Source organism: Anabrus simplex, chromosome 4 (genome assembly GCF_040414725.1).
Source record: "Anabrus simplex isolate iqAnaSimp1 chromosome 4, ASM4041472v1, whole genome shotgun sequence".
Lineage (NCBI taxonomy): Eukaryota > Metazoa > Arthropoda > Insecta > Orthoptera > Tettigoniidae > Anabrus > Anabrus simplex.
In genome coordinates this window covers 431927848-431954234 of record NC_090268.1, presented here as the reverse complement: position 1 = coordinate 431954234, position 26387 = coordinate 431927848, and the positions used below count along the sequence as shown (strand labels likewise).

Genomic DNA, 26387 nt, shown 5'->3' with positions numbered 1-26387 from the left:
TCGTTTGACATCAGTCTTCTCGCTGGAACAAAATCCGAATCAAAAAGTTACTTCAACTCCTAACCCAGATGGGCTAGGCGGGCCATCAGCCGAACGAGCGGCTCTTAGGCCGTAGAAATCGAAAAATTAGTAAAACATTTAAGTGTAGGAGTATGCGTTGTGCAAACCTGTAAGGAAAGGAAGGAATAGTGTAAACTGGCGAAGTGAACCCCCAGAGCGCGCCCGCATCCCACCCGCCATAGTTTTCCCCGAAAAGTACTCCGTTTATTGAGGAAAAAGAAACAATACATCATGTATAAGATATGCAGAGCTATAGGAAATAGATTAATTGTCTCTTCTGTGACAATATTTTAGAATCTTTGTGGGTGTTGCATTATAATCATACACAGAAAACGAACACTGATAGTCTCTTGCGCCTATCTCGCTGGAACAATTCTTGGGTGGCATTTTAATGCATGCAAGTGATTTAAGGAAAGAACAGTGATGAGCGATGACTGATTATGTTATTCATCAACCTGAACCTTCGATGTTCGCAATTATGACCGTAGTTGGAGAGTTAAAAACTCATTCACGGAATAACGAAATTAAAAAGAAACGAAAGCAGAAGGTATCCTACGCAAGAAATCAGAAGGCCTACTAATGAGTGGAATAAGCTGAGGGCATACGGCGTATACTCGCATATACTCTCGACTACAGCCCTGGAAGAGCAATTCGCTCGTAGAGGCCATGAATGCCTTTGGAGAAATAGAAGGTAAAACCTTCCACTACCCGTAACTTTTGACGCTAAGTAGGGTACAGTGTTTAACTTTCGGCCCGGCCGCCTTTGCCCCCGGAAATTAACCCGGTATTCACTTTTGGTGCAGGCTGAGTGAACCTCAGGGCCATGTGCTGCAGCAGATGTGGAAACCTGGTTCCTTAATTTGTTCCACTTTCTGAGGGGAAATCGAACCCGCGTCCTTCCCGGTGAGCCAAGGACGCCATTGCCAATATTTTTTACATTTTACGTTCTCTAGTTATTTTTACTGTTCTCTGAGACACTGATGAGCTGGAAATTCCTCTTGCAGGAGTGGTGGTGGTGAATATGATTCCTTTAAGTGGAAGCACAAGCATCCTCTATTAACATTACTCAGAGGTGTCCGACTCGTTGGCTGAATGGGCAGCGTACTAACCTTTGGTTCAGAGAGTTCCGGATTCCATTTCCGGCCGCGTGGGGGATTTGAACCTTCATTGGTTAATTAAACTGGCTCGGGGACTGGGTGTTTGTGCTGTCCCCAACATCCCTGCATCTCACACACCACACATAACACTACACGCAGTTACCTACACATGGCAGATGCCGCCCACCCTCATCAGAGGGTCTGCCTTATAAGGGCTGCACCCGGCTACAAATAGCCACACGAAATTGTTTAGACTGTGGTAACACTTAGAATGTGGGTAATAACTCGGTGTGGTATGGGTCTGTGATGTGAGAAATAACAGACAGAATTTAAGAGTTGGGGGTAATATTACGAGTAAAAGTAAGATCAATAAATGAATTGCCAATGTGCTGGGATAGTTGCTCGGTACAATATTCGAATTAAAGTGATGTTTGAGTGAATCAAATGCCTTTTCATTTCTTTGGATGTCTATGTTAAAATCGGCCACCGTGATGATTGGCACATCAATATCAAACTCGTCGTCAGTCATTAAACTTGATTCAGAGTAACGCATGAGTACACTACAGCGCCAGAACTGATCGCCCCCTTGGCCTACCAAGCGATCGCTGCTCAGCCTGAAGGCCTGCAGATTACGAGGTGTTGTGTGGTCAGCACGACGAATCCTTCTCGGCCGTTATTCTTGGCTTTCTAGACCGGGACCGCTATCTCACCGTCAGATATCAATTCTAATCATGAAGGCTGAGTCGACCTCGAGCCAGCCCTCAGGTCCAGGTAAAATTCCCTGACCTGGCCGGGAATCGAACCCGGCGCCTCCGGATAAGAGGCAGGCTCGATACCCCTACACCGCGGTGCCGGCGCGAGAACTGATGGAAGGATGAATATATACGGAGGCTCTTATAACAGAGTATGCGTGTGTCGTCACATATCTGGCACAATTTTTTTCGTACTTTGGAGTGCTATTCCATCAAAACTACGTTTCAGATTTTTTTTCTGGAAAGGTAGCCTCCTCTTTTATCTGCCAATTGAGACATCAAACACTCTCGGCGAAATACGCGTTCTGCCAAAACTCAAAAAGCGTCTTGAAATTTTCCTTTCCGTATACCCACTGTCGAGGAACACAAGTCAACGTTAAAAAGAAAGGAATTGTGGCCGTAAGGTGGGCCAAATCTGCACGAAGTACCGACCCCACTATATAGGAAGACAGGCCAACAAGAAAAATTCAAAGAAAGTCATCATTTTAAAATCAGGTTCCATGGCTAAATGGTTAGCATGCTGGTGTTTGATCACAGGGGACCCGGGTTCGATTCCAGGCAGGGTACGAAATTTTAACCATATTTGGTTAATTCCACTGGCACGGGGTCTGTGTGTCGTCTCCACCATCAATTCATCCTGATCACGACGCGCAGGTCGCCTAAGGGAGTCAAATCAAAAACTTGCATCTGGCGAGCCAAACTTATCCTCGGACACTCCCGGCACTAAAAGCCATACGCCGTTTCCTTTGCATTTCATTTTATAACAATGTGTATACTTCAGTCCGCCTCTGTGATGTGATGGTTAGTATGATTGGCTGCCACCCCCGGAGGTCCGGGTTTGATTGCCGGCTCTGCCACGACATTTCAAAAGTGTTAGGAGGGCTGTAACGGGGGTTCGTTCAGCCTCGGGTCATCAACTGAGTAGAGGTGGGTTCGATTCCCACCTCAGCCATCCTCGAAATGGTTTTCTTCTCCAGGCAAATGCCGGGACGGTACCTAACTTAAGGACACAGCTCCTTCCTTCTCTCTTCCTTGCCTATTCCTTCCGATCTTCCCATCCCCCCCACAAAGCCTATGTTCAGCTTAGCACGAAAGGACATCTGGGCGAGGTACTGGTTCTCCTTCCCATTTGTATCACCGACCAAATGTCTTACGCTCCAGGACACTGCTCTTGAGGCGCTGAGTCTGGGCGAAAAGCCAACGCTGGTGGGTGAAATGATTAAATAAAATAATAAAAAATATTGAAAACGAATATCCTCCGCCTGTTTCCAGTCATTCGACCGGGTCAGGTATGCTAGCAGTGAGGATAGGAATTATTGTGCCGGCTCCCGAAGCCTTTCACACTCTTTTGGGGCAATGTTTATTGACGCACAGATGAAATGAAATTGGAGAATGTCGCTGGAATGAACGATGACAGGAAAAACAGGAGTATCCTGAGAAAAACCTGTCCCGCCCCTGGTTTATCCAGCACAAATCTCACATGGAGTGACCGGGAACTTGAACCACGGAACTCAGCAGTAAGAGGTTGGCGCGCTGGCGCCTGAGCCACGGAGGCTCTAAATAAAAATAAATAAATAAATAAATTAAATAAATAAATAAATAAATAAATAAATAAATAAATAAATAAATAAATAAATAAATTATATACCAGCACTCGATAACTTTCGTGAAGTCTCTTTTCCTAGTGGTTATTTGTTTTCCTGTGTGGAATTGTTATCGCCAAGCCCAAGAGAAAGGGTTTTATTTAAACAGGCTTTATCTCGGTTTCTCTGGTTTCCGATAAGATATCCTTTGTTTCTAAATATAGAAAAAATCAACTACAGACCACCTGATTCGAAGCTATTCTGAATAACTGTCCGAAGATGTTTTCCAGCACTTGATAATGAACCAGGCGTCTCATTGAACTGTCCGTACCATTGTGAACCGAACCAAATTTTAGCAATGGGCTACGGTGGGCGTGGTGTAAGTCATCTGATTTGTTCTGCGAGGAACTGAATGTGGCATAATAAGTACAGCCTGGACATTTGAAGAATTCACTACCAGCTCGCCTTGTATGTGTCTGAGTCAAATGAATACCTTCAATATTTTCTACAGTTTGTGTTACTGAGGTACACAATAGCATCAGTTTTATACGTAGTTCCCCAGTGTTTACAAAGTGCATGGAAGTAACGCTTGGTTGTCTGCACAACCACTTGTGTACCGCCTTCACTCCTCCTAGTGCCTCATTTAGTGGCCCAAACAGGTTTTAATCACTAGGGGCAAGGTCTGGTGAATATGGAGGACGTGGAAGACACTCAAACTAAAAACTCTGCACGTGCAGTATGGGGTAGAGTATGGATGGAGAAATGGACGCTCTCCTTCCCCCGTCACGAATGACCATCAACCGTAGGAGAGAGCACCCGCTCACTGAAATCATCGCCATGACATGCGATTTTTAGAAAATACCAAACATGCTCTTACTACATATGACCGAACGAAGAAAACGAACAGACCCCCCCCCCAACCATCCACCCACGTAGTCACGGAAGACCACCAACCGGGGCAGAATCCGTCCACCCATCGCATTCATCGCTATTACATGCCGGTATTTTTGTTCGTTAAAAAAACACCAAACTTATTCCAGCTGACTAAAAATTATTTCTTTGTTAAGCTGTTTACCCTCCAGGGTTGGTTTCTCCCTCAGACTCAGCCGCCTCAAGGACAGTGTCCTGGAGCTTGAAACTTTGGGTCGGGGAATACAACTGCGGAGGATGACCAGTACCTCGCCCAGGCGGCCTCACCTGCTATGCTGAACAGGGGCATTGTGGGGGATGGAAAGATTGGAAGGAAGAGGGAAAATGCGGCCGTAGCCTTAAGTTAGATACCACCCCGGCATTTGCCTGGAGGAGAACAACGGAAAATCACTTTCATGATGGCTGAGGTGGGATTCGAACCCACCTCTACTCGGTTGACCTCCCGAGGCTAAGTAGACCCCGTTCCAGCCCTCGTACCACTTTTCAACTTTCCTGGCACTAACTAATAATTACTTAATGTTGTCCTCTTTACTTTCCACTAACTACCTTTACGATTTTTGGAGACAGAGAGGTGCCGAAATTTAGTCTTGCAGGAGCTTTTTCACGTGCCCGTAAATCCACCGACACGAAGCTAACGTATTTGAGCACCTTCAAATACCACCGGACTGAGCCAGGATCGAACCTGTCTAGTCGGCGTCAGAAGGCCAGCTCCTCAACCATCTGAACCGCTCAGCCCGGAACTAATTGACTGTCACAACACGTAATTAAAGTATAATTTACTGCCACATAGTAAATATTCTCTGACCGTTATATAGACATACCTTTGGAAGTTAGACAACCTCATTCTTATGAGGTATTTCCGCGATATTAACTAAGTTACTTAATCCAGGATATCTCTTACTTAACTACATATAATTTTCTCTGTTTTCACCTTCTTTACATTTCTTTTCCCAAATTCCTCCTATAATATTGCATAATTTTGCTCTTCTCGCAGGTTTCCTCCGTGCTCTTTTTAATAAATTAGCGATTTTTTTACAAGTTGCTTTACGTCACACGGACACAAGACACAGATAGGTCGATGGCGACGATGGGACAGGAAAGGGCTAGGAGTAGGTGGTAAGTGGCGTGGCGTTAATTAATGTAGAGTCCCAGCATTTGCATGATGTAACAGTGGGAAAGCCATCTTCAGGACTGCCGACAGTGGTGCTCGAACCCAATATCCACCGAATACTGGCCGCACTTAAGCGACTGCACCTATCGAGCTCGCTAGGTTTAGCAAGTGTGTAAAATTTAGGTTCATTTTCAGTGTTAATTGTCTCTTTCCCATCGGTATATTTCTCTCTGGTCCGCCTCTGTGGTGTAGTGGTTAGCGTGATTAGCTGCCACCCCCGGAGGCCCGGGTTCGATTCCCGGCTCTGCCACGAAATTTGAAAAGTGGTATGAGGGCTGGAACGGGGTCCACTCAGCCTCGGGAGGTCAACTGAGTAGAGGTGGGCTCGATTCCCACCTCAGCCATCCTGGAAGTGGTTTTCCGTAGTTTCCCACTTCTCCTCCAGGCGAATGCCGGGATGGTACCTAACATAAGGCCACGGCCGCTTCCTTCCCTCTTCCTTGCCTATCCCTTCCAATCTTCCCAACCCTCCACAAGGCCCCTGTTCAGCATAGCAGGAGAGGCCGCCTGGGCGAGGTACTGGTCATTCTCCCCAGTTGTATCCCCGACCAAGAGTCTGAAGCTCCAGGACACTGCCCTTGAGGCGGTAGAGGTGGGATCCCTCGCCGTGTCCGAGGGAAAAGTCGACCCTGGAGGGTAAACGGATGATGATGATGATGATGATATTTCTCTCTGATATTTCTCGCTTCTTTGCAGTCCACTTCCATTTATTCTCGTTATTTTTTCTCTTAAAACTTTATTTTTGTGTACTCCCATCAACCACCAAATTATTCCTCTCATTTCACTTTTTGTTAACAATTGCGTCCTTATTGTCATATTATCACTTATTTTGCAAACTTCTGTTAGCGTTCTCTTGCTGTCACATTCTATCGTTATTATTATTCTATATATTTGCCAACGGCCGTAGCCGTGTTGAAACACCAGATCCCGTGAGATCTCCGAAGTTAAGCAACATTGGGCGTGGTCAGGAGTTGGATGGGTTGCCACGCGCTGTTGGTGGGGGGGGGTAAGGGAATGGAGGAGCGGAAAGGAACTAGCCACCCTACCGCACGTAAACTCCGGCTCAGGAACACCTCTGCGGAGGTTCGGACCTGCCTTCGGGCAGAATAACCCTTACCTACCTATATATTTCACTCTTTCGACTACCTTCTTACACACAATCTCCCGTCATCCCTTGATGACTCTCTTTCCCAGTAAGATCCCATTCCTCTATGTCTTGTAGCAGCTCCTTCAGCCCATCCAGCCAGTAGCTATAGGGAGGGGTATAGCCATGTTGCTGCTGTGATAAACATGCATCACCATAACAAAACGTTATTCTTCGAAAAATTACAATACTTTTAACACTTTCACTGCTCGGAAACAATATCAGATCACTGCTGTACTTTTGGTCATATCTGAACTGGGGTGACCGCTGTTACACTGGTAGTTTTTAGGACGTGATTCGCCATTCAAATTGAGGTTGTGGGGATTCCTCAAGGGAAACGTCGATTAAATACTTTTCACGAAACGGTTCAAAATATTATAGCTCAAGAATTATGATATTATCGGAATACTTTATACAACGGTAGAGAATTGGTCATACTGATAATAATTTTAAAAAAGAATTACCGTATATATCTCGCGGCATTGTTATTTTATGAGCTGCTGAAATTAGCCAATCAGATTGCTTCGCGGGCGAATTCAAACGGACTTTGTGAAGTGGTGTTGGTACTCTGCACGTGGCTGAGGATTGGCAACACACCCTGGGTTTCAGCCGGTGTAACCGCAGAGTAATCGTTATGGTGCGATCCTGTCTACTCTGAGGTCCGTGTTGAAAACTCTCCCCCGGCTAAGTTGTTTCTCTTCGATTGATGCCCTCAAGCCGGTCTTGAGTCACTTGGCGATTTAGCAGCACCGCCTCGCAAAGCCCATTTCAATTCGCCCACGAAGCGATCTGATTGACTAATATCGATTTTTTTTAAAATTATTTATCAGTATGGCCAACCATCAATAGCTCATATAATGCTTGACGTTGTTTTCGACCACCCTGTGTAAGGTAGAAATATAGAGTCCGCCCCGCAAGGATTATAACATAACAGGTTAGTTTCAATGCTGCTTATTCTTACCTAGAAATTATTCTGGAGGAGAGATGTGTTCATTACGCCTGCCAGCGTCCAACCCACCCGTCCCTAGGAGTATATTTACTATTATAACCTAACGTAGTAGTCCAGGTGCCATTATCCATTACATCTGCCAAGAATCACGGGTGTTGGCCGACGTTACCAACCACTGCAAAAGAAACAAAAGACTAAAGAGGTTGAAAGGTTGAAAGTGTCGTGGCGTCGGACGGTAACCTTACACTTTCTCAATTCCTCATTTAATCTGTCCTGTGAATCGCCGCGGCGCATATTGTCCGCACGACAAGAAAAAAATAATAGCCATATCAAATAACAACCAACAGTTGGCAACAGTGCTATTCTACTTACCCCAGCGCTACTAGTGGAAACCTAAGAATTAAACAAAGGACAGTCTTTTCGCGTGCGTCACATATTTGTGCCTCGTGTGACTAACATTGCGGGGCGGACTCTATAGTTATGCCCTGTGTAATATTTTAAAGCAGATAGCGTGTGGCCTCCGTAGAGTCCTTGTGGAATGATTTCGTGGTGACACCTTAAAGGCGACGAATTCTAGCACTGAAGACAGCACATGCCTACATCCAGACCCGAACCATCGGAATTAGTCAATGAATGTTAAAATCCCAGACTCGGCTGGGAATCAAACCGGGGACACCTTGGACTAAAGGACAGTTCGCTATTTAGCCGTGGATCTGGACAGTGGCAGAATGAATGCACAAGATGTGACTAAGGTAGCTAGCCATCACAGGTTAGCCGTCAAATGAAGGTACGTTTTTGGTAGTCGAAAGTCACTTACCACGCGGGGTAGGTTGGCGTGTAGATGTCACGCAGACTCTATTGACGTGTCATGCGATTTGTCTCCATGAGAAAATATTTCAAAATATAAGACTAATAAGCAAAAAAAAACAATAAAAACGCATGCATGAGGAAGATAAATTAAATAAGGGACCGAATAAGGCCAAAAGTAAAGTGTCGAAACTAAAGAGACGACTACGGGAACGTCGCAAACTTGATCGTACAGTGGTGACCTTTTTTAAAAAAAAAAACGACAAATCCAACGATATTGTAAATCATCCATCTCTTACTTTTCACCTCGTTGTTTAATACAATGTTGATAAGTGCTTAAAACTGCGCAAATTAAACGTAAATGAATAAATAAAACGACGTAAAAATGTAAAATTGTTTATCATGTCTGAATACATGAGCGGCGCTTCACGTAGCCCACATAACTCTAGCGGAAGTACGTTGTGTAGCCTACCACTGTTTCTGCTATGAGTTTTACGTCGCACCGACACAGACAGGTCTTTTGGAGACGATGGGATAGGGCAGGTCTAGGACTGGGAGGGAAGCTACCGTGGGAGACACCTGATGAAAATGAGTGCTATTTCAGTAGAAAAAAGTGTGATTGACTGGTTTGCTAAATTTCTAAAAAATAGAAGTAGATTATGTGAAGTTTTATCTGACCCTGCAGTGATTAGGTAGGGGTTTCCCCAAGGCAGTATTATTGGAACTTTGTATTTTATGATATGGCCTATATGTAAATGGTATGAGTAGAGAACTGGAATTACAGACAAGACATTTTGCGGATGATAATATACTATATAGAGTAATAAATAACGCACAGGATTGCGTTAGAAGAGAAATAATCAGAAGAAGAGGGGAAATTCTTAAACTAAAGCGTGAAAGAACTGATAAAAACAGTGTTTGAAATTGTTAGTAAAATACCACACTTTTGATCAAAAAACAAATAAGTATTATTCTATGCGTGAAAGTTAAATGGACAGACAAAAAATATCTTTAGCACTTCCCAGAGATACATCGTCGTTCTTTATCAGGGCTGTCTACACTGAAAAGGGACATGAAGTATGAAATATTCCAAGATGACTAAAATACTCACTGCTGCAGGTTTATCAGTAAATAATTTAACTGTTCTTCTTTTAAAAAAATGAAAGTAAGAAAGTAATGGAATATGTTTATTTATGATGAAGCTTTCCGCCCACATTCGTGTGTCGAAGTAATAATGTTTCCGCGCAGTGGAGGGTACATGTCTGTTAGTTTTGATGAAACAATTTGTAGTGACCTTTGAAATATTGTGTTCATATTTGTAAAAAGGGAAAAACTGGTTACAGAAAATTTTCTGCAGTGAACTGAGGGAAGCTACAGGAGATGTCATAAATATTCAAATACTCATAATGAAATGTCGAAAATAAATTAAAAATACCGTCTGAGTTGGCCGTGCGGTTAGGGTCGCGCAACTGTGAACTTGCAGTTGGGAGATAGTGGGTTCGAATTCCAGCGCGTCAGCACTGAAGATGGTCTTCCGTGGTTTCCCATTTTCACACCAGGCAAATGCTTAATTAAGACCACGGCCGATACCTTCCCAATCCTAGCTATTTCCCATCCCTCCGTCGTCGAAAACCTTCGATGTTATAGTGCAATGTTAAACAAGTACCGTAGCAATAAAAATAAGAATAATTAAAAAGAGTATGTTAAGTTCTGGGCAGTTTGTATTGAGGCTCACAAACAATAACCATATTATTGAAAACTCATAGGCGGGCTGATTGGCTCAGACGGTTGAGGCGCTGACCTTCTGACCCCATGGCAGGTTCGATCCTGGCTGAGTCTGGTGGTATTTGAAGGTGCTCAAATATGTCAGCCTCGTGTCGCTAGATTTACTGGCACGTGAAAGAACCCCTAAGAGACTAAATTTCGGCACCTCGCGTCTCCGCAAGCAGTAAATGTAGTTAGTAGGATATAAATCCATTATTGTTGTTGACTTTATTTGGAAGTAACTCTAATACAAAATTGGTATCTCTAAAAAACAGTAATATAAAAATAACATTAATGATGCACAGATGTGTCAGGGAATAGAGTCTTGTTTCACCTTGTTCCTGGCTGTCCAGTGTATGGCTGGTAAATTTCTTTGTTTTTGTTAGGTTGAGTTGAGTCCTGTGCATACCAGTAGGTGTTTCGAGTCCTTCACTGATCCAATAATTTTGCAGATGATACAATTTTCCGTCGGGTACTTTGATTCTAGTTAGATGTCCACCTAATGAGTCATGTCCTGTTTCCAATGTAAAGATCGCCACTGCTTCTTTCCTCGGCTTGCTTTTATTTTTGTCCCATAGGTTATTTTCTTTCATTTCTACATTAATGTAAGTTGGGTAGTTTCTTTCGTCCATTTTTCAAGGCTTTTATTTGTGATTATCTTCTTGATTTAGTTTGCAGAGGCTTGGTTCTCATGTATGTACTAGTGCCTTTTTTTGCTAGTTTATCTGCCAGTTCGTCGTCGTCTACTCCTACATGTAAAGTGATGATGATCCTTAAAGTTTTAATTTTGTTAGTAGGTATATAATGTCATGAATTATTGATGAATGGGGTTCGGTATTTGAGGATACTGCTTGTATGGCAGGTAGTGAATCTGTATCGGGGATACAGAATGTGTTACCCTCTCGAGTTCCCCTTCAATCTATCGTGAGGTGACTACAATTTTGTAACTGTTTCTCTTTTCCATAAAGCATTAAATTAACCTTCATTCGAGTCACCTCAGTAGCTTGGGATTATCCCCTATATCAGGGATGGCGAACCTATGCCACGCGTGTCACTAGGTGATACGCGAACACAATTTCGGTGGCACACCATATGCACATATCAACGTTCTTATGCACGTCTTGTTCTATAGACTATACATATCTCATGCATCGTATAGTCAGAATGTTTCAGGTTTAAGAAATAAGTACCGAAAATCTAAATTCAGGTGCCATTCGGACGTGCATTATGGCAACACTGATAGATATAAATATCAGATGCAGCCGGCGAGGCATTCACTCACCCACATCCGTCAATTAGTGAAGTTAAGTGTGTGTGTGTGTGGTTGTGTAACTGTTTATTGTTTTGAATTTTGTAAGAGAAATAATTGCCAAAAGAGTATCCAATTTTGAGATTTAGGAAAAGTATGGCATTTTATTTCAAAACTTCATATTGTACACATGAGTGATATGAAGGTCAATTTTTGAGTGGTTAGATATTGACAGTTTAGAAATGGAGTTGACTGGATTTCAAGAAAGCAGTACATGGGGAAAAAATTCGTACAACTTAGTAAAGTATTGGTGAAAATCGAGTGTGCTTTTGATGGTGAATACTTCCTCCACAAACCGGAGAACTTAATGCTTGAATAGAGGAACAGTCTCGGCCATGAAGAAACTTGCTTCAGCGCTACTTACACTATTTTATACAATGAACGTCAACAGTTAGAAACCGTCTTGGTTCAGATCTAAGTGCTTCTTGCTTGTTATTGAAGACAAGAAGTTATGAACCAAACATAAATGACATAAATGACTAAGATTCAGCAACAAGTTCCACACTGAAGTTGAGAACGATATTTCACGTAATGTCCTTTAACAATATTAGTAATTGTGATTTCTATATCAAATAATACTTAATAAAGAAGTGTGTTACATTGGGCACTTAATATGTATGTTCAGTCCGTCAGCGATTCCGCTGGTGGGATCCTCAACAGCTCTGCCATCAGCTGTCATAGATGGCCTAGGCATCACTGAAGAGGCGTACTAGGGAAATGAGGAGTGAGGTAGTTTCTACCTTTTTTAAATAAATAATGTTAGGTATTTTAAATCGTACATATTTAAAAATGTATTTCTGCAGTATTGGCAAAATACGACCGGAACGTGCAATCAGAAGTAATATTTTGCAACATATATGTAATAACATATTATGAAACATAATTTGGAATTATGGATGGAAGTCAGGGGTGGGGAGTTGCTAGCCATTCCAAAGGAAAATAACAAGTGGCACAGTAGACAGTTGAGAATAATAAACCAGACTTAAAATGGCACACTAGTTGGAAAAGGTTCGCCATCCCTGCCCTATATCATCGGGCCGAGAGCCCAATTAGGATTTTATACTTAATTTTCTAGGAGCGCAAATGTACGCCTCCATTCATTTTGTGTTCTTTTTCCACGAAGGCCCATTAGATTGGGTACTAGTTATCCCTGGGTAGTAAATTGTAAAATTGCAAGTTGGGCCTAGAGAGGCCAGAAATTCGTAAGATATTGTAAGAAATTGGGAGCGCAGTCTCCTTGGTTAATGTTGGAGAGCATGTAAGCTCTGTTCTGTGATTGCTGTAGTATTAAGGGTGCCTTTGGAAGGCTGTTTTGTAACCGCTGGAGCAATGTGCTTTTAAATGGTATTTTGGGAGATTTCTATACTTATCTATCTAAATTCCACATGTGGAAACTTGTAAATTTGGAGCCTGAAACTCAAAACTTGTCAATTTGGAGCCAGGAGCTCAAAACTTGTAAATTTGGAATCAGGAGCTCAAAACTTGTAAATTTGGAACCAGGAGCTCAAAACTTGTAAATTTGGAGCCTGAAGCTCAAAACTTGTAAATTTGGAACCAGGAGCTCAAAACTTGTAAATTTGGAGCCTGAAGCTCAAAACTTGTAAATTTGGAGCCAGGAGCTCAAAACTTGTAAATTTGGAGCCTGAAGCTCAAAACTTGTAAATTTGGAACCAGGAGCTCAAAACTTGTAAATTTGGAGCCTGAAGCTCAAAACATGTAAATTTGGAGCCAGGAGCTCAAAACTTGTAAATTTGGAGACTGGAGCTCAAAACTTGTAAATTTGGAATCAGGAGCTCAAAACTTGTAAATTTGGGACCAGGAGCTCAAAACTTGTAAATTTGGAGCCTGAAGCTCAAAACTTGTAAATTTGGAGCCAGGAGCTCAAAACTTGTAAAGTAGGACCCTGAAGCTCAAAACTTGTAAATTTGGAGCCTGAAGCTCAAAACTTGTAAATTTTGAGCCAGGAGCTCAAAACTTGTAAATTTGGAGCCTGAAGCTCAAAACTTGTAAATTTGGAGCCAGGAGCTCGAAACTTGTAAATGTGGAGCCTGAAGCTCAAAACTTGTAAATTTGGAGCCAGGAGCTCAAAACTTGTAAATTTGGAGCCAGGAGCTCAAAACTTGTAAATTTGGAGCCTGAAGCTCAAAACTTGTAAATTTGGAGCCAGGAGCTCAAAACTTGTAAATTTGGAGCCTGAAGCTCAAAACTTGTAAATTTGGAGCCAGGAGCTCAAAACTTATACATTTGGAGCCAGGAGCTCAAAACTTGTAAATTTGGAGCCAGGAGCTCAAAACTTATAAATTTGGAGCCAGGAGCTCAAAACTTGTAAATTTGGAACCTGAAGCTCAAAACTTGTAAATTTGAAGCCAGGAGCTCAAAACTTGTAAACTACCTATCCTTGGATTTTCTACTTTGTATCTCTATTGCTACTTTATACCTGATTACCAGTACCTGAAAAATATTGTCCGTTAATTTTGAGATTCTAAAAGAAATATAACCTTTATTTAAAGTTTAAAATTAATTTATGATATCGTAGTTAGACCCATTTAAGCCCACACCTTATTTCACCTCTCTGCGTTCCAAAGTTATCCCGGAACAATTATTATTATTATTATTATTATTATTATTATTATTATTATTATTATTATTATTATTATTATTATTATTATTATTACTAGGCACTCATAATTTCTGAAATTTTTCTTACAAAAGAGGTAAGTTTAAATATATGGAACACGAACTGTGCTATATCTTGTTGTTCTTTCATATCATACTTTCTTGTATCATGTTTGTTTTATGCTTTTTCTGCAAATACTGTTATATTGACACGAATATGTCTTATGGCTGGGGATCATATGAAAATTTAGCTACTTTTACTTACAAGAGGCTTGTATCAGTCTTACCACTTACCTATGAGATTCAGGCCGTACACAAACACCGGTGATGTGCTCTGCGGCGTCAAGAAGTGCGACCAACTGAAACAGAGAATAACATGCATGTTGCGACAACTAGATCTGCAACGCCGGGCTCAGTGGCGTTGGCCTTCTGACCCCAACTTGGCAGATTCGAACCTGGCTCAGTCGGGTGGTATTTGAAGGTGGTCAAATACGTTAGGCTTGTGTCAGCAGATTTACTGGCACATAAAAGAACTCCTGCGGGACTAAATTCCGGCACCTCAGCGTCTCCAAAAACCATCAAAAGTAGTTAGTGGGACGTGAACGCAACAACACTGAATTAGAAGAGGATCAAATTTATTGCGCCAAGATGAGCAGGTTTCGGTTTAACGGTGATAGCGATTATTGCTTTAGGAGAAGTACAATTGAGCAACCAACCTCTATTAACACTAATCGGAAATGAAAATGGAAGAATAAAGGGATCGTTAAATGAGAGGAAAGGGCCATGAAGGGCGTGAAAATGAAAGACTCCCTAGGCTTAGCAAATCCCATACTACGCAAGTCGGAAGAGAACAGGAGTTGGCGAACCTTGCAGCTGTACATTGGGAAAGCTGGTCCCCACCGTCGACTGTCCTGAGAATAGTTTCACATCCTCCTCATTTGAAGGCCTATTTCACACCTACCCGGCTGTGGGGTAACCGACATCCAGCCGGCTCCGACGAGAATGTGAATCGTATGCCCGACAAGTACACCATAGCAGTTGTATTCACGTCGTGGGTTGCAATGGATCTCAATAAATCAGTAGCGTTTATTGTCATGCATAGGCGTTTGAAGAAATGGAGAAGAAATAGACTGCGTTGGGTTCATCCTATCAATATTAAAAGAGACGAGGTTCGGGTATTCTTAGTACTTTTTGAAAAAATGACGGGAACAAGTTTTTCAACTATTTTAGGATGAACAACATGTAAGAATCAAACATTCTATTCAGCACCGAAACCCTTCCTTCAGAGGATGTATCCAGCCTATTTAAAACAATGAAGCACAACATTTGAAGGCTGCAGACAGCTACCATACTAGCTAGATATATATCGTGATCCTCCACTGATTCACAGCTCCGACTACTCTTACAATCGGTTTTGCCGGCACCGACAGCTGGTCCGCACAGTGGGAACTGCCGGCATTTTTGCCTTTTTCGGCAGTTTTTGGCTTGTAGGTCCTTTTTAGCTTGCTTTGAGGTCGCCTTTTTTCGACTACATTTGTACAGACCATTTTCAATTCGAATGATCATTCGTTCGTCCATTACATCTTAAACTTATTTTATGTAGCAAGAGAGAAAATTAAATGAATATTAAATGAAAAATGAAACTAACACTTGAAAATAAAGCAGGGGTATCAAATAAGTGAAATATTGAAAAGAGAAAAGTTGTATGTGAGTGTTTTTGAAGAATCCTTGAACCCTTGACATCCGTTTATGTGGAGAGAAGTTTCTCGATGTTTCGCAACGTGCTGTCTGAAACCCGACGATTCCTTACACCTAAGAACCTGGAGATGACTATTGTAATATACTGCAAAGCCAACTGAGCTAAGATTTCCGAATTCCAAATTTTGTAACCCTAGTGTCGTTACTACCGGGCGAGTTGGCCGTGCTGTTAGGGATGGGCAGCTGTGAGCTTGCATCCGAGAGATAGTGGGTTCGAACCTCAATGCCGGCAGTTCTGAAGATGGTTTTCCGTCGTTTCCCATTTTCACACCAGGCAAATGCTGGGGCTGTACCTTCATTAAGGCCACGGCCGCTTCCTTCTCAGTCCTAGCCCTTTCCTATCCCATAGTCACCATACGACCTATCTGTGTCAGTGCGACGTAAAGCAAATAGCCAAAAAAAAAAAAAAAAAAAAAAATTAAAGAAGGGTCGTTACTCCAGTTATACTACATTCACTTTCTTCCTCCATGATGTCCATTGGGGGTGCGATGAATTCTTTCTAGGTGGAAAACATATTTCATTCTAAATTCTGTAAGTAGTCTTTATAACATTTACGGAATTCCTTTTTAAAATTGTGTTAATATACAAATATGAAAATGAAAATCCGCAGCCTGTTTCCAGTCATTCGAATGGGTCAGGAATGGAATCAATGAAGCCCCCATCTACCGGCGAGGATAGGAATTGTGCCGGCTGCCGAAGCCTGTCACACTCCTCTGGGGCGATGATTAATGAATGACAGATAAAATGTTATTGGAGAGTGTTGCTGGAATGAAATATGACAGCGAAACCCCGAGTACCGGGAGGAAAATCTGTCCCGCTTCCGCTTTGTCCAGCACAAATCTCACATGGAGTGACGGGGATTCGAATCACTGAACCCTGCGGTGAGAGGCCGGTGCGCTGCCGCCTGAGCCACAGAGGCTTGAATCTAACAATATATATACTGTCTGAAAGAACAGTTATGTCGCTCACTGTAGGTTGCATACCACCAGAATTTTACATTTTAAAACATTATATACCTTCATTACATATGTAGATAAAACTACAGTTATGAATTAATTTGGATGGCATTCTTAGGTCCTTTTTGTATAGTTCAGGATATTTTGCAAGTCTTTTTATATAATTTATCGGTCTTCAACTTCCGAGCCCTAGTTATTACTAAAGTCCGGATTTTCATGCCGTAACAGGTTAGATTGCAAACTAAATTTGGTTAATAGCAAGTGTCGGCCATCCGCTCTTCCATAATGTAGCAACAGTAACATAAATTCTAGGAGTTCTGATCGGCCGTACCCCTAATATTTATGCAAACCCATACCATAATCGTTGTGAAGGTGGACTATACATGCTGCTCGCTTCAGAAACTTTGCATTCTAACCTATTAACGCATAAAAATTCGGGCTCTAGTTATTACCTTTAAGGCAGGTCGAATCTACAGTTCTGAGCGTGGTAAACTATCGTAAGAGCCAATGCGATAAGGAGCGTAGGGGACAGCGGAAGACTGAAGTGTTGTGTGATCACTAGAGACGGGAATTTGCCTATTTGCCTATTTTATTCCTGTGTTCAGAAACGTAGGCTTTTCAGATTTAAATCCGTTTTAGAGTCATTTTAGCTATATTTTGTTGGTTTTATTGTGCCTATAAATGCCTATTTCAGGGGTTTGTGCCTATTTGGAGTATAATTGCTTATTTGATGCCTTTTGACTGTATTTTTTAAAAAGCCGATTTTCTTCCAGTGCATTATATTGTAGCTAGTGAGCTCGACAGAATTATCTTCTCTTTCCTCAATATCTGTTTACCCCACGAACAAAAATGGAAATTCTCAGAAGTCACCAGAAATAGTTCTAGGGAAATTTCCATCAGGAGAAGCAAGGAACAATTTGACCTCGAAGCCTGAAACCCCTCCAACCTCCTAAGACATATGCGAGAACCAGTCAACGTATGTTGCACAACCCATATGCCCTGTACTTTCCTTTCGATGCGAACTGTTGTACGCGTACGCTTTACGTCCAGAACGTGTTGTCATTTACTGTGAAGGAGCAGAAGAAGAACAAGAAGAATGAGAATAAGAAGAAGAAGAAGTGTGTTTGCGGCAATCATCGAAGTCCTACTGGCTGAAGCAATGGATCACAATTTCACTACGGATGGAGGTGTAGTCTATTAATTTATGTATAGTGGCGACCTGTTTTGTTCCAATGCTGTATTAGTCGTGCACTTTCAATAATTTATATTGCTAAAATGTAAATTATCATTAAATTACTGAACAAGGAATTAGAACGCCGGTGGTCTCTTGTCATAGAATGGATGAATATTAAATCGATACCGGTATTTTAAACTGTGATTGCAATTTTTAAAACTCCCTTTAAAGATTGAGAATTCTATTGCACTTCCGCTAAGCCTTCGTGAAACACAGGTTGCGGATCCATTGTAGCCCTGCTAGGACGATGCCACGGCGTGTTTTACAAGGTTGCCAAGGCTAGCGAAAAGACCGTTGGTCTGGATTGGTGAGGTCCGGTTAGTAACCGTTGTGCGTGAGGGGGCGGGAGGGGAAGCAAAGAGAGTCTGGGGGGCGTAAGCTCCCAGGTTAACAAGCCTCTAGCATAACCTCTAGAGTCTTGCTAAATTGTGACAAAAATGTTTTCTTATGGCGACGATGGAATAGGAAAGGGAAGGAAGCAGCCGTGGCCTTAATTAAGGTACAGCCTCGCATTTGCCCGGTGTGAAATTGGGAAACCACAGAAAACCATCTTCAGGGCTGCCGACAGTGGGATTCGAGCCCACTATCTCCCGGATGCAAGCTCACAGCTGCGCGCCCCTAACCGCACGTCCAACTCGCCCGGTAAAAAAAGGTTATGGGCGCATGTCACGACAATTTCAAATTACGCGGTTTATAATTTTCAATGAGTGTGGCGGCCTTCTTGTCACACATTATGCAAGATCTATTGCAGGCAACAGAAAATATTCTTCATGACAGCTGACCCGGCTGACCAAAGCCGGCGAATAGAAACAAATAAAATGTTCACAAATCTGAGATTTATAGTGCCTCCGTTTTCAATCTTCTATATAAGTAAGAATACTGCTAGGGCCAGCTTGGTGGGTCCTTGGCAAGCATAAAGAACGGATCTCTCCTCTACGCTACTCCGGTATCGTTTCACGTCTTTTTTTGTTATATTTTTCACCCGGTGAACTCGACACGATACTGCCAAATCCGGTATCCTTTCACGTCCTTTTTATTATATTTTTCACTCGGTGAACTCGACACGATACTGCCAAATTATAACTTAAAATCCTGGAGGACATATTTCCATATAAATTACTAATTTCCTTGTTCCTACTTTGAAGTTTTTTACTTCTAGAAACATCATCTCTAACATTCTTTTCTTTCAAATGAAACAAATGTATGATATTTACTAAGCATTATTGTCAATTAGCCCAACTGTAGAAATTTAAGATATAGGGACAATGTAATTTATGTCAATTTTATTATTTTTAGATCAAATGTGAGAAAAATACCACACAGATCAACTTAGAAATACTGCGATGCATCTGATACGGGTACAGAAATCTGTATCAACGCAGCCTTTCTACCAGCCCACTTTGGGCAGCAACCAACAACCATTTTCTTCAGACCTATGCACTACAATGTTGGGAGTTAATATGCCTCTGCAAAAACCGGAGCACCTTCAAATTTCAACAAGCTGCCGGGAGCAATCACAAAGTTGGAGAAGAGTAGCATGCCCCTGGTGGAGTCGTTTAGGATTGTGGAAGAAGTCAGGGGATATTTTCACCGAACCTCTGCGAAGGAAGCCGCTGTCAGCGAAATAAAACCAGATGAAGTGACTTCATTGAAGTTTTGTCCAATAACTTCATGTGATGTTGAGATATTTCTCTCAGTAAAAAAAAAAAACATTATGCATGAGAGGAGAAGAAAATTGTTACCGGAAAAGATTGAAACGTTGCTTGTAAGTTCCTTTCATAGTAATTGAGTGTGTTACTAAATTATAAGTAACTTTTTCATGCCTATTTTGTTGCCTATTTTATACGTTAGTGCCTATTTAAATGGCTATTTTGGCTAATTTAAGAGCCTATATGCCTGCCTATTTTAACTGTTTTTAGTGCCTGTAATTGTCGTCTCTGGTGATCACTTACCGGTACCAATCGCTGAGTTCTCCTCATACATAAGATAGTATCACATAGCTTATCTTCATTCCTACGAAACAAACACATAGTGTACCCGTAAGTAGACACGCCAGAACAAATAACATACAATGAAAACCTATAAAGTTATCGATTTTGCATATACGATAGTTTACCTCTGACGTACAGATTTTATTCTATATACTACCAACTAACCACCGACGCGTGCTTCGCATGGGAGATATTTTGAATTTATGGTGACAGGCCTTAAGAGATTCCCTTGTAGAGGTCATTAGTTTTACTTCTTCTTCTTCCTTCTTCCCCTTTTTCTTCGTTATTTGTTTATATTATATTATTATCTTTCCTTCTTAATCTGTTTTACCCTCCAGGGTTGGTTTTTCTCGCGGACTCAGCGAGAGAACCCACCTCTACCACCGTAAGAACAGTGTCTTGGAGTGTGAGACTTTGGCTCTGGGATACAACTGAGGAGGAGGACCAGTTTCTCGCTCAGACGGCCTCTCCTGTTATGCTGAACAGGGGCTGTGTGGGGGAGGGAGAATGGAAAGGATATATAAGGAAGAGGGAAGGAAGCGCCCATGGCTTTAAGTTAGGTACCATTTCGGTATTTACCCGGAGGTGAAGTGGGAAACCACGGAAAACCACTTCGAGGACTGGTGAGGAGGGAATCAACCCCCTCTTCTCAGATGATCTTCCGAGGCTGAGTGGACCCCGTCCCAGCTCTCCTACCACTTTTCAAATTTCGTGGTAGAGCCGGGAATCGAACCCCAGCCTCTGGGGGAGGCAGTTAATCACACTAACCACTACACCAAAGAGGTGGATATTATTATTATTATTATTATTATTATTATTATTATTATTATTATTATTATTATTATTATTATTATTATTATTATTATTATTATTATTATTATTATTATTATTATTAAGTGTCAGCCCTGTGGTAGCCCCTTTCGGTATTTCCTGGAAGGGACTAGTTAATCAGACGATCGAGAAGTTCCTAGCCGGCCTGGAGGTCGTGCCGGCCTTTCCGTGTATTATTTTCATATCGCTTCCCCGTGCATTTCTGGCAGGTGCAAAGGGAATATTCCGTCTCTAGATACACAGCGAATATTCCGGATCTCAACTTCCAATCTATAAAGAGCAGGCTAGACGCGAACAATCAGTCAGAGTTAAGGCTGGTTTACACGGGTAGAGTAGCGAGGCGAGTAGAGTAGAGCAGCTAGTAGGCAGTAGATTAGAGTGGGTTTCTGCTGTGGTAAAGTAACTCTACCACTCTCCTTCCCCCTCCACCAGAACCGAGCTCCGAGAGCTGGCGGAGACGGCCAAGGACGCTCTCTTTTTCTGTTGACGCGTCATTCGTCGAGTAGAGTGAATTGAGCATCTGTGCGTTTGTTTGGCGGCAATATGAAATGGACGGAAAAAGAAACATGCAAATTTGTAGAAGAAAAGTAATATTTATGGAACATAAACAACATTATTTACAGAAACAAGAATATGAGGCGGGTGGCGGAAGAGGACTTGGTTAGGGAAATGGGTAAAAAGGGTTTTGGTAAAATGGAACTTGTTGTGTGTGTCCTCCGCATCGCAAGCTCTGCGCCTAAAAGCTCCGCAACCCGCCCCAGCCCCCAAGTTTCTAGCAGCTACGAGGTGTCTTCACTGCGCCTGGCCTGCTCACCGATGACGTCAGCCAACGATAGATAAGGAGCTTCGTTCCGAGCCTCTTCAGGACTCCCCCAATGTTCGACGACCAGACCACACCGCAAGTCAAACACGGAGGCATTCCTCTTAAAAACGTGTTTTGAACAGCTGGACAAATTGCTGGCCGTGAGGTTTCACCTCTGAACATCGCCTCATTATCCTGATCCCCGTAGCCACGTCGAGCCCCGAGTATAGCATTTTGCTGCTCCCTTTAGTCCTCACCAGTGCTCCGATGTCCCCCTTAGCATTCTGCTATTTGAATAAATTAATGCAAGTTCCTTGCAAGTATAACCCTAGTACCAGCATTCTGCCTCTCTCTACAAGTTACGCTTGTAATTTCACTGAAGATAGTCTTCGACTAACAGGACAATTTTTTAGTGAAACAGACTATCTCCTCAAGATAGAACTAAGTGTATATAGAACTCTCGTATTGTATAATTGTACATATGCAACAGACATTCAATTTAATTTCAACATTAACTGCGTGCATTCAAACAAGTTTCAAGAAGAATTCAGTTTTATTTCTTATATATATTGTATCAAATCATTGAAACAATAAACTTTATGTTGCGTCACTGTATACCAAGTTCCTTGTATACAACAGAACTGAAACAGAAAAATAAAGAATTTGCAATGTATCTACAACCAAGAACTGATGAAAATTCGTAAATCCAGAAAGTCTGGAGGTGGTGCAGCAGACATTTACATTCCCTCTCTTCAGTGGTTTAGAACAATGGATCCATGTTAAAGGAGGAAAATGAAAATCCACAGCAGAAGTAAAACAGACTTTCTGTATTCTTTATTCTCTGCCGCAAGTTCTCTCAGAATTAGTGCTGATGCCCCGAGTGTACCTCTCGTACTATGCCAGCCTCTTACCCATTCCCTTCTTTCCTAATTTGCTTCTTCTTCTAACGATTCACTAACCTCATACAGTAGGCTAATATATTTGCAAATGTCTTTAAACTTAAGCTTACGCCTCGACATGGTGCTATTACTCTACTGTATGAACGATACGAGTGTCACTTCTATCAGACAATGGTAGAGTAGAGTAACGTAGCTACTCTACCCGTGTAAACCAGCCTTTCGAGTCGATGTACTGGGGTGAGTATTGGAGTTTGGTGGTTGGACTGAGGACGGCTGTAAGAGTATCGTCGCGTAGGTCTACGGGTTCTTTCATTCTTTCTTAATCTGCTTACCATCCAGGGTTGGTTTTTCCCTCGGACTCAGCGAGGGATCCCCCCCTATACCGCCTCAAGTGCAGTGTCCTGGAGCGTGAGACATTTGGTCGGGGGATACAACTGGGGAGAATGACCAGTATCTCGCCCAGGTGGCATCACCTGCTGTGCTGAACAGGGGCCTCGCGGCGGATGGGAAGATTGGAAAGGATAGGCAAGGAAGAGGGAAGGAAGCGGCCGTGGCCTTAAGTTAGGTACCATCCCAGCATTTGCCTGGAGGAGAAGTGGGGAAACCACGGAAAACCACTTCCAGGATGGCTGAGGTGGGAATCGAACCCATCTCTACTCGAGATGGCTGAGTGGACCCGTTCCAGCCCCCGTACCACTTTTCGAATTTCGTGGCAGTGCCGGTACTCGAACCCGGGCCTCTGGGGGTAGCAGCTAATCACACTAACCACTACACCACAGAGGCGGACTGCGTACGGGTTTCTACTAGGAGTATTGTGCTGTTGTAATTTGTGTGCTTACTATCGTATACTCGTATACTGTAGATTGCCTTAGCGTCTGTGTGCTGAACAGAGATGTGATTAGAATTGGAGCATTTAAATGCCGTTGCTGTGCGGAATGTTGTAGTGCTGCCTAGCACTGTTGAACTGGTATTGTTTAGTAGCTCACTGTGTTTGGTTGTGTGAATTAATGGACTCTCTCTGGAGTCGAACCAAATAAATTTTTTTGCTATTTGTTTTACGTCGCACTGACACAGATAAATCTTATGGCGACGATGGGATAGGAAAGGCCTAGGAATGGGAAGGAAGCGGCCGTTGCCTTAATTAAGGTACAGCCCCAGCATTTGCCCGGTGTGAAAATGGGAAACCGCGGAAAACCATCTTCAGGGCTGCCGACAGTGGGGTTCGAACCCACTATCTCCCGGATGCAAGCTCACAGCTGCGCGCTCCAGCCAACTCGCCCGGTACCAAATAAATTAGAGCGATTTAAAAAAAGATGGTGTTTTTTTCGTAACATTATTATTTCGCTTCTTAAAGCTGATGCGCTCTCCTAGATTACAACCATGATCGAAAATGTAAGTACGCTTCTATTACGAATTAACAGCCTAATCACCTCTCGGACTACAAGTGCAAATACATTTTCCAACACGCGAAACTCGCTTATAATTTATACACACACAAAATCAATCCTTCCATCATTGAGAGCAGCAGAGAGATCCGTGATCTTTCCAGTTGTAAAATGGTGCGCCTAGCAAAGTAAACACTATACCTTTAACTGGATTTATAATAAATATCCTATCGCACACCACGTGCGAATTGCGCACAGCACGTTATAATTATAACTGGATACAAGTAATCTCGTAAAAGACTTACTCAGCACAAAAAGTCCAGCAATTGAGCCAAGAATAAGCAAGGAAAATAATGTTGTGGAAAGATGAGGTGGCCTTCGCTTACAAGATTTTACCAGGTTTTCTGTGAACTATGAATGGCTTGTAAATATTGTCTCCTCACTTCGTTTCTAATAATAACAATGTTATTGTCTTTACGTCCCACTAACTACTTTTACGGTTTTCGGAGATGCCGATGTACCGAAATGTATTTCAGGATTACCCAATAAATTCATACACACACACACACCATTCTATTCAAACATAAATGACCACACTCACTAATTACTGCCTATTTACAAGCCTTTGTCCTCTTCACACGGTAGGTCGTTACGTGCCAGTATATCTACGGACGCGATGCTGACGTATTCGAGCACCTTCAAATACCACCGGAAAGAGGCAGTATCGAAACGTGCCAAGTTGGGGTCAGAAGTCCAGCGCCTCAACCGTCTGAGCCACTCAGCCCGGTTTCACTTCATTTCTACAGTTCTTTCAAAGACAACATGCTTGAGGGAATATGACATCATGGTTGTCATAGAAACAAACTGTCAAAATTGAACATAAACGAGAGGCGTTCGTTGTGGCCAGACGTCCCTTACCATGCGCTATCTAGAAGAGACCAAATATGGACACACACAGAGAGAGAGAGAGAAAGAAAACCAGGAAACAAAAGCCCCTGCTTCTTTCCATCCAAAAAGCCGGATATCGGTCTAGCTGTTACTAGATAGGTATTCTGATCACGTATGGAAATAACTGGATAAGATTACAAATGAAAACTGAATACTGTATATACTGTAGTATAATATTACTAATACCATTTTTAGATTTTAAAATAAGGTGGAGAGCACCATCACTAACACAGTGAGGTCGCTATTGCAACCAACGTTCTTCTTCTTCTTCCTAGTGTTTTGCCCGCAACATGACAGGACTTGCACGCCATTCTCCATTTGACACCATCTGACATCCACTAGCTTAATGTCTTCCTTCAGACGATCAAGCCACCGTTTGTTGGAACGGCCACATTGTCGATTTCTGGAGAGCTGTCTTAGTACCTGATCGATCTTACCTGCTAATGATTTGCCCATACCATATGAGGTGAACTTCTCGTACCTTGTCCGAAACTGATGCAACTCCCATCCGTTGTCTGACATCGTCATTTCTGACGTGGTCGAGTTTCGTATGTCCTAACGACCAACGGAACATTTTAATTTTCATTCCATGGGGGGTTTGCTCATGTCATGGCCAGCATTCTGAACGCAACTGGTTTAATAACGGATGTGCACACTTTCCCCTTGAAATAATCTGGCAATTTCCTGTCGCAGAAAGCTCCGATGACTTGGCGCTACTTCAACCACGCTGAGATAACTCGTACTCGAGCATCAAGAAGCGTTTCATCATCTGAGCTGATGTAGCAACCGTGGTATTTAAATCAATCTACTGGGTAGTTTTAACCTTTATGGTGCCATCCATTTGTGGATCACATTCAAGGTAGTCGGTTTGCTTAATGTTAAGCCGTTGACCATTTTCACTCATGCGATCATTCCAGTTCTGTAGCCTTTCTTCGAAGCTCTGACGGGATTTATCTGCAAGAAGTACGTCATCAGCATTGATCAGATGTTTGGTTGTTTCATGTTTTGGATGTGTTCATGCACAGGAGGAACAGCAGAGGCGATGGTGTAGATCCTTGGTGGACTACAATGCTGATTGGAAATGGAGGTGAAGTTCCAGCTGGGAAACGAACTGTACTTGTGAAATCCTGTATAGAATTTGGACCGATCGGACATAGACTTCTAGGACTTCAGGAGTTGCAATCAGCGATATTCTGCAACAAACAACGGACTTCTCGGACGAAACTATACTTTCTCCAATGTGCACTCTCTGTATGTGAATGCGGTCCAGGTGAATCGGAATGAAAAATGAAAATCTACAGCCTGTTTTCCAGTCAGTGACAAGGTCAGGAATGGAATAAATGAAGCCCCCATCTTGCAGCGAGGATAGGAACTGTGCCGGCTGCCGAGGCCTGTCACACC

The 26387-nt window shown here is 42.5% G+C and overlaps 1 protein-coding gene across 1 annotated transcript in view; it reads right to left on the bottom strand.

Annotated features, from left to right (window-relative positions):
- Nucleotides 1–26387, bottom strand: part of LOC136872319 (endothelin-converting enzyme 2) — a 274577-nt gene that overhangs the window by 49052 nt on the left and 199138 nt on the right. Inside the window, exon 11 of the mRNA XM_067146134.2 lies at nt 14477–14541. Coding sequence (XP_067002235.2) covers nt 14477–14541 — 65 coding nt within the window. The remainder of the gene's footprint in view (nt 1–14476; nt 14542–26387) is intronic.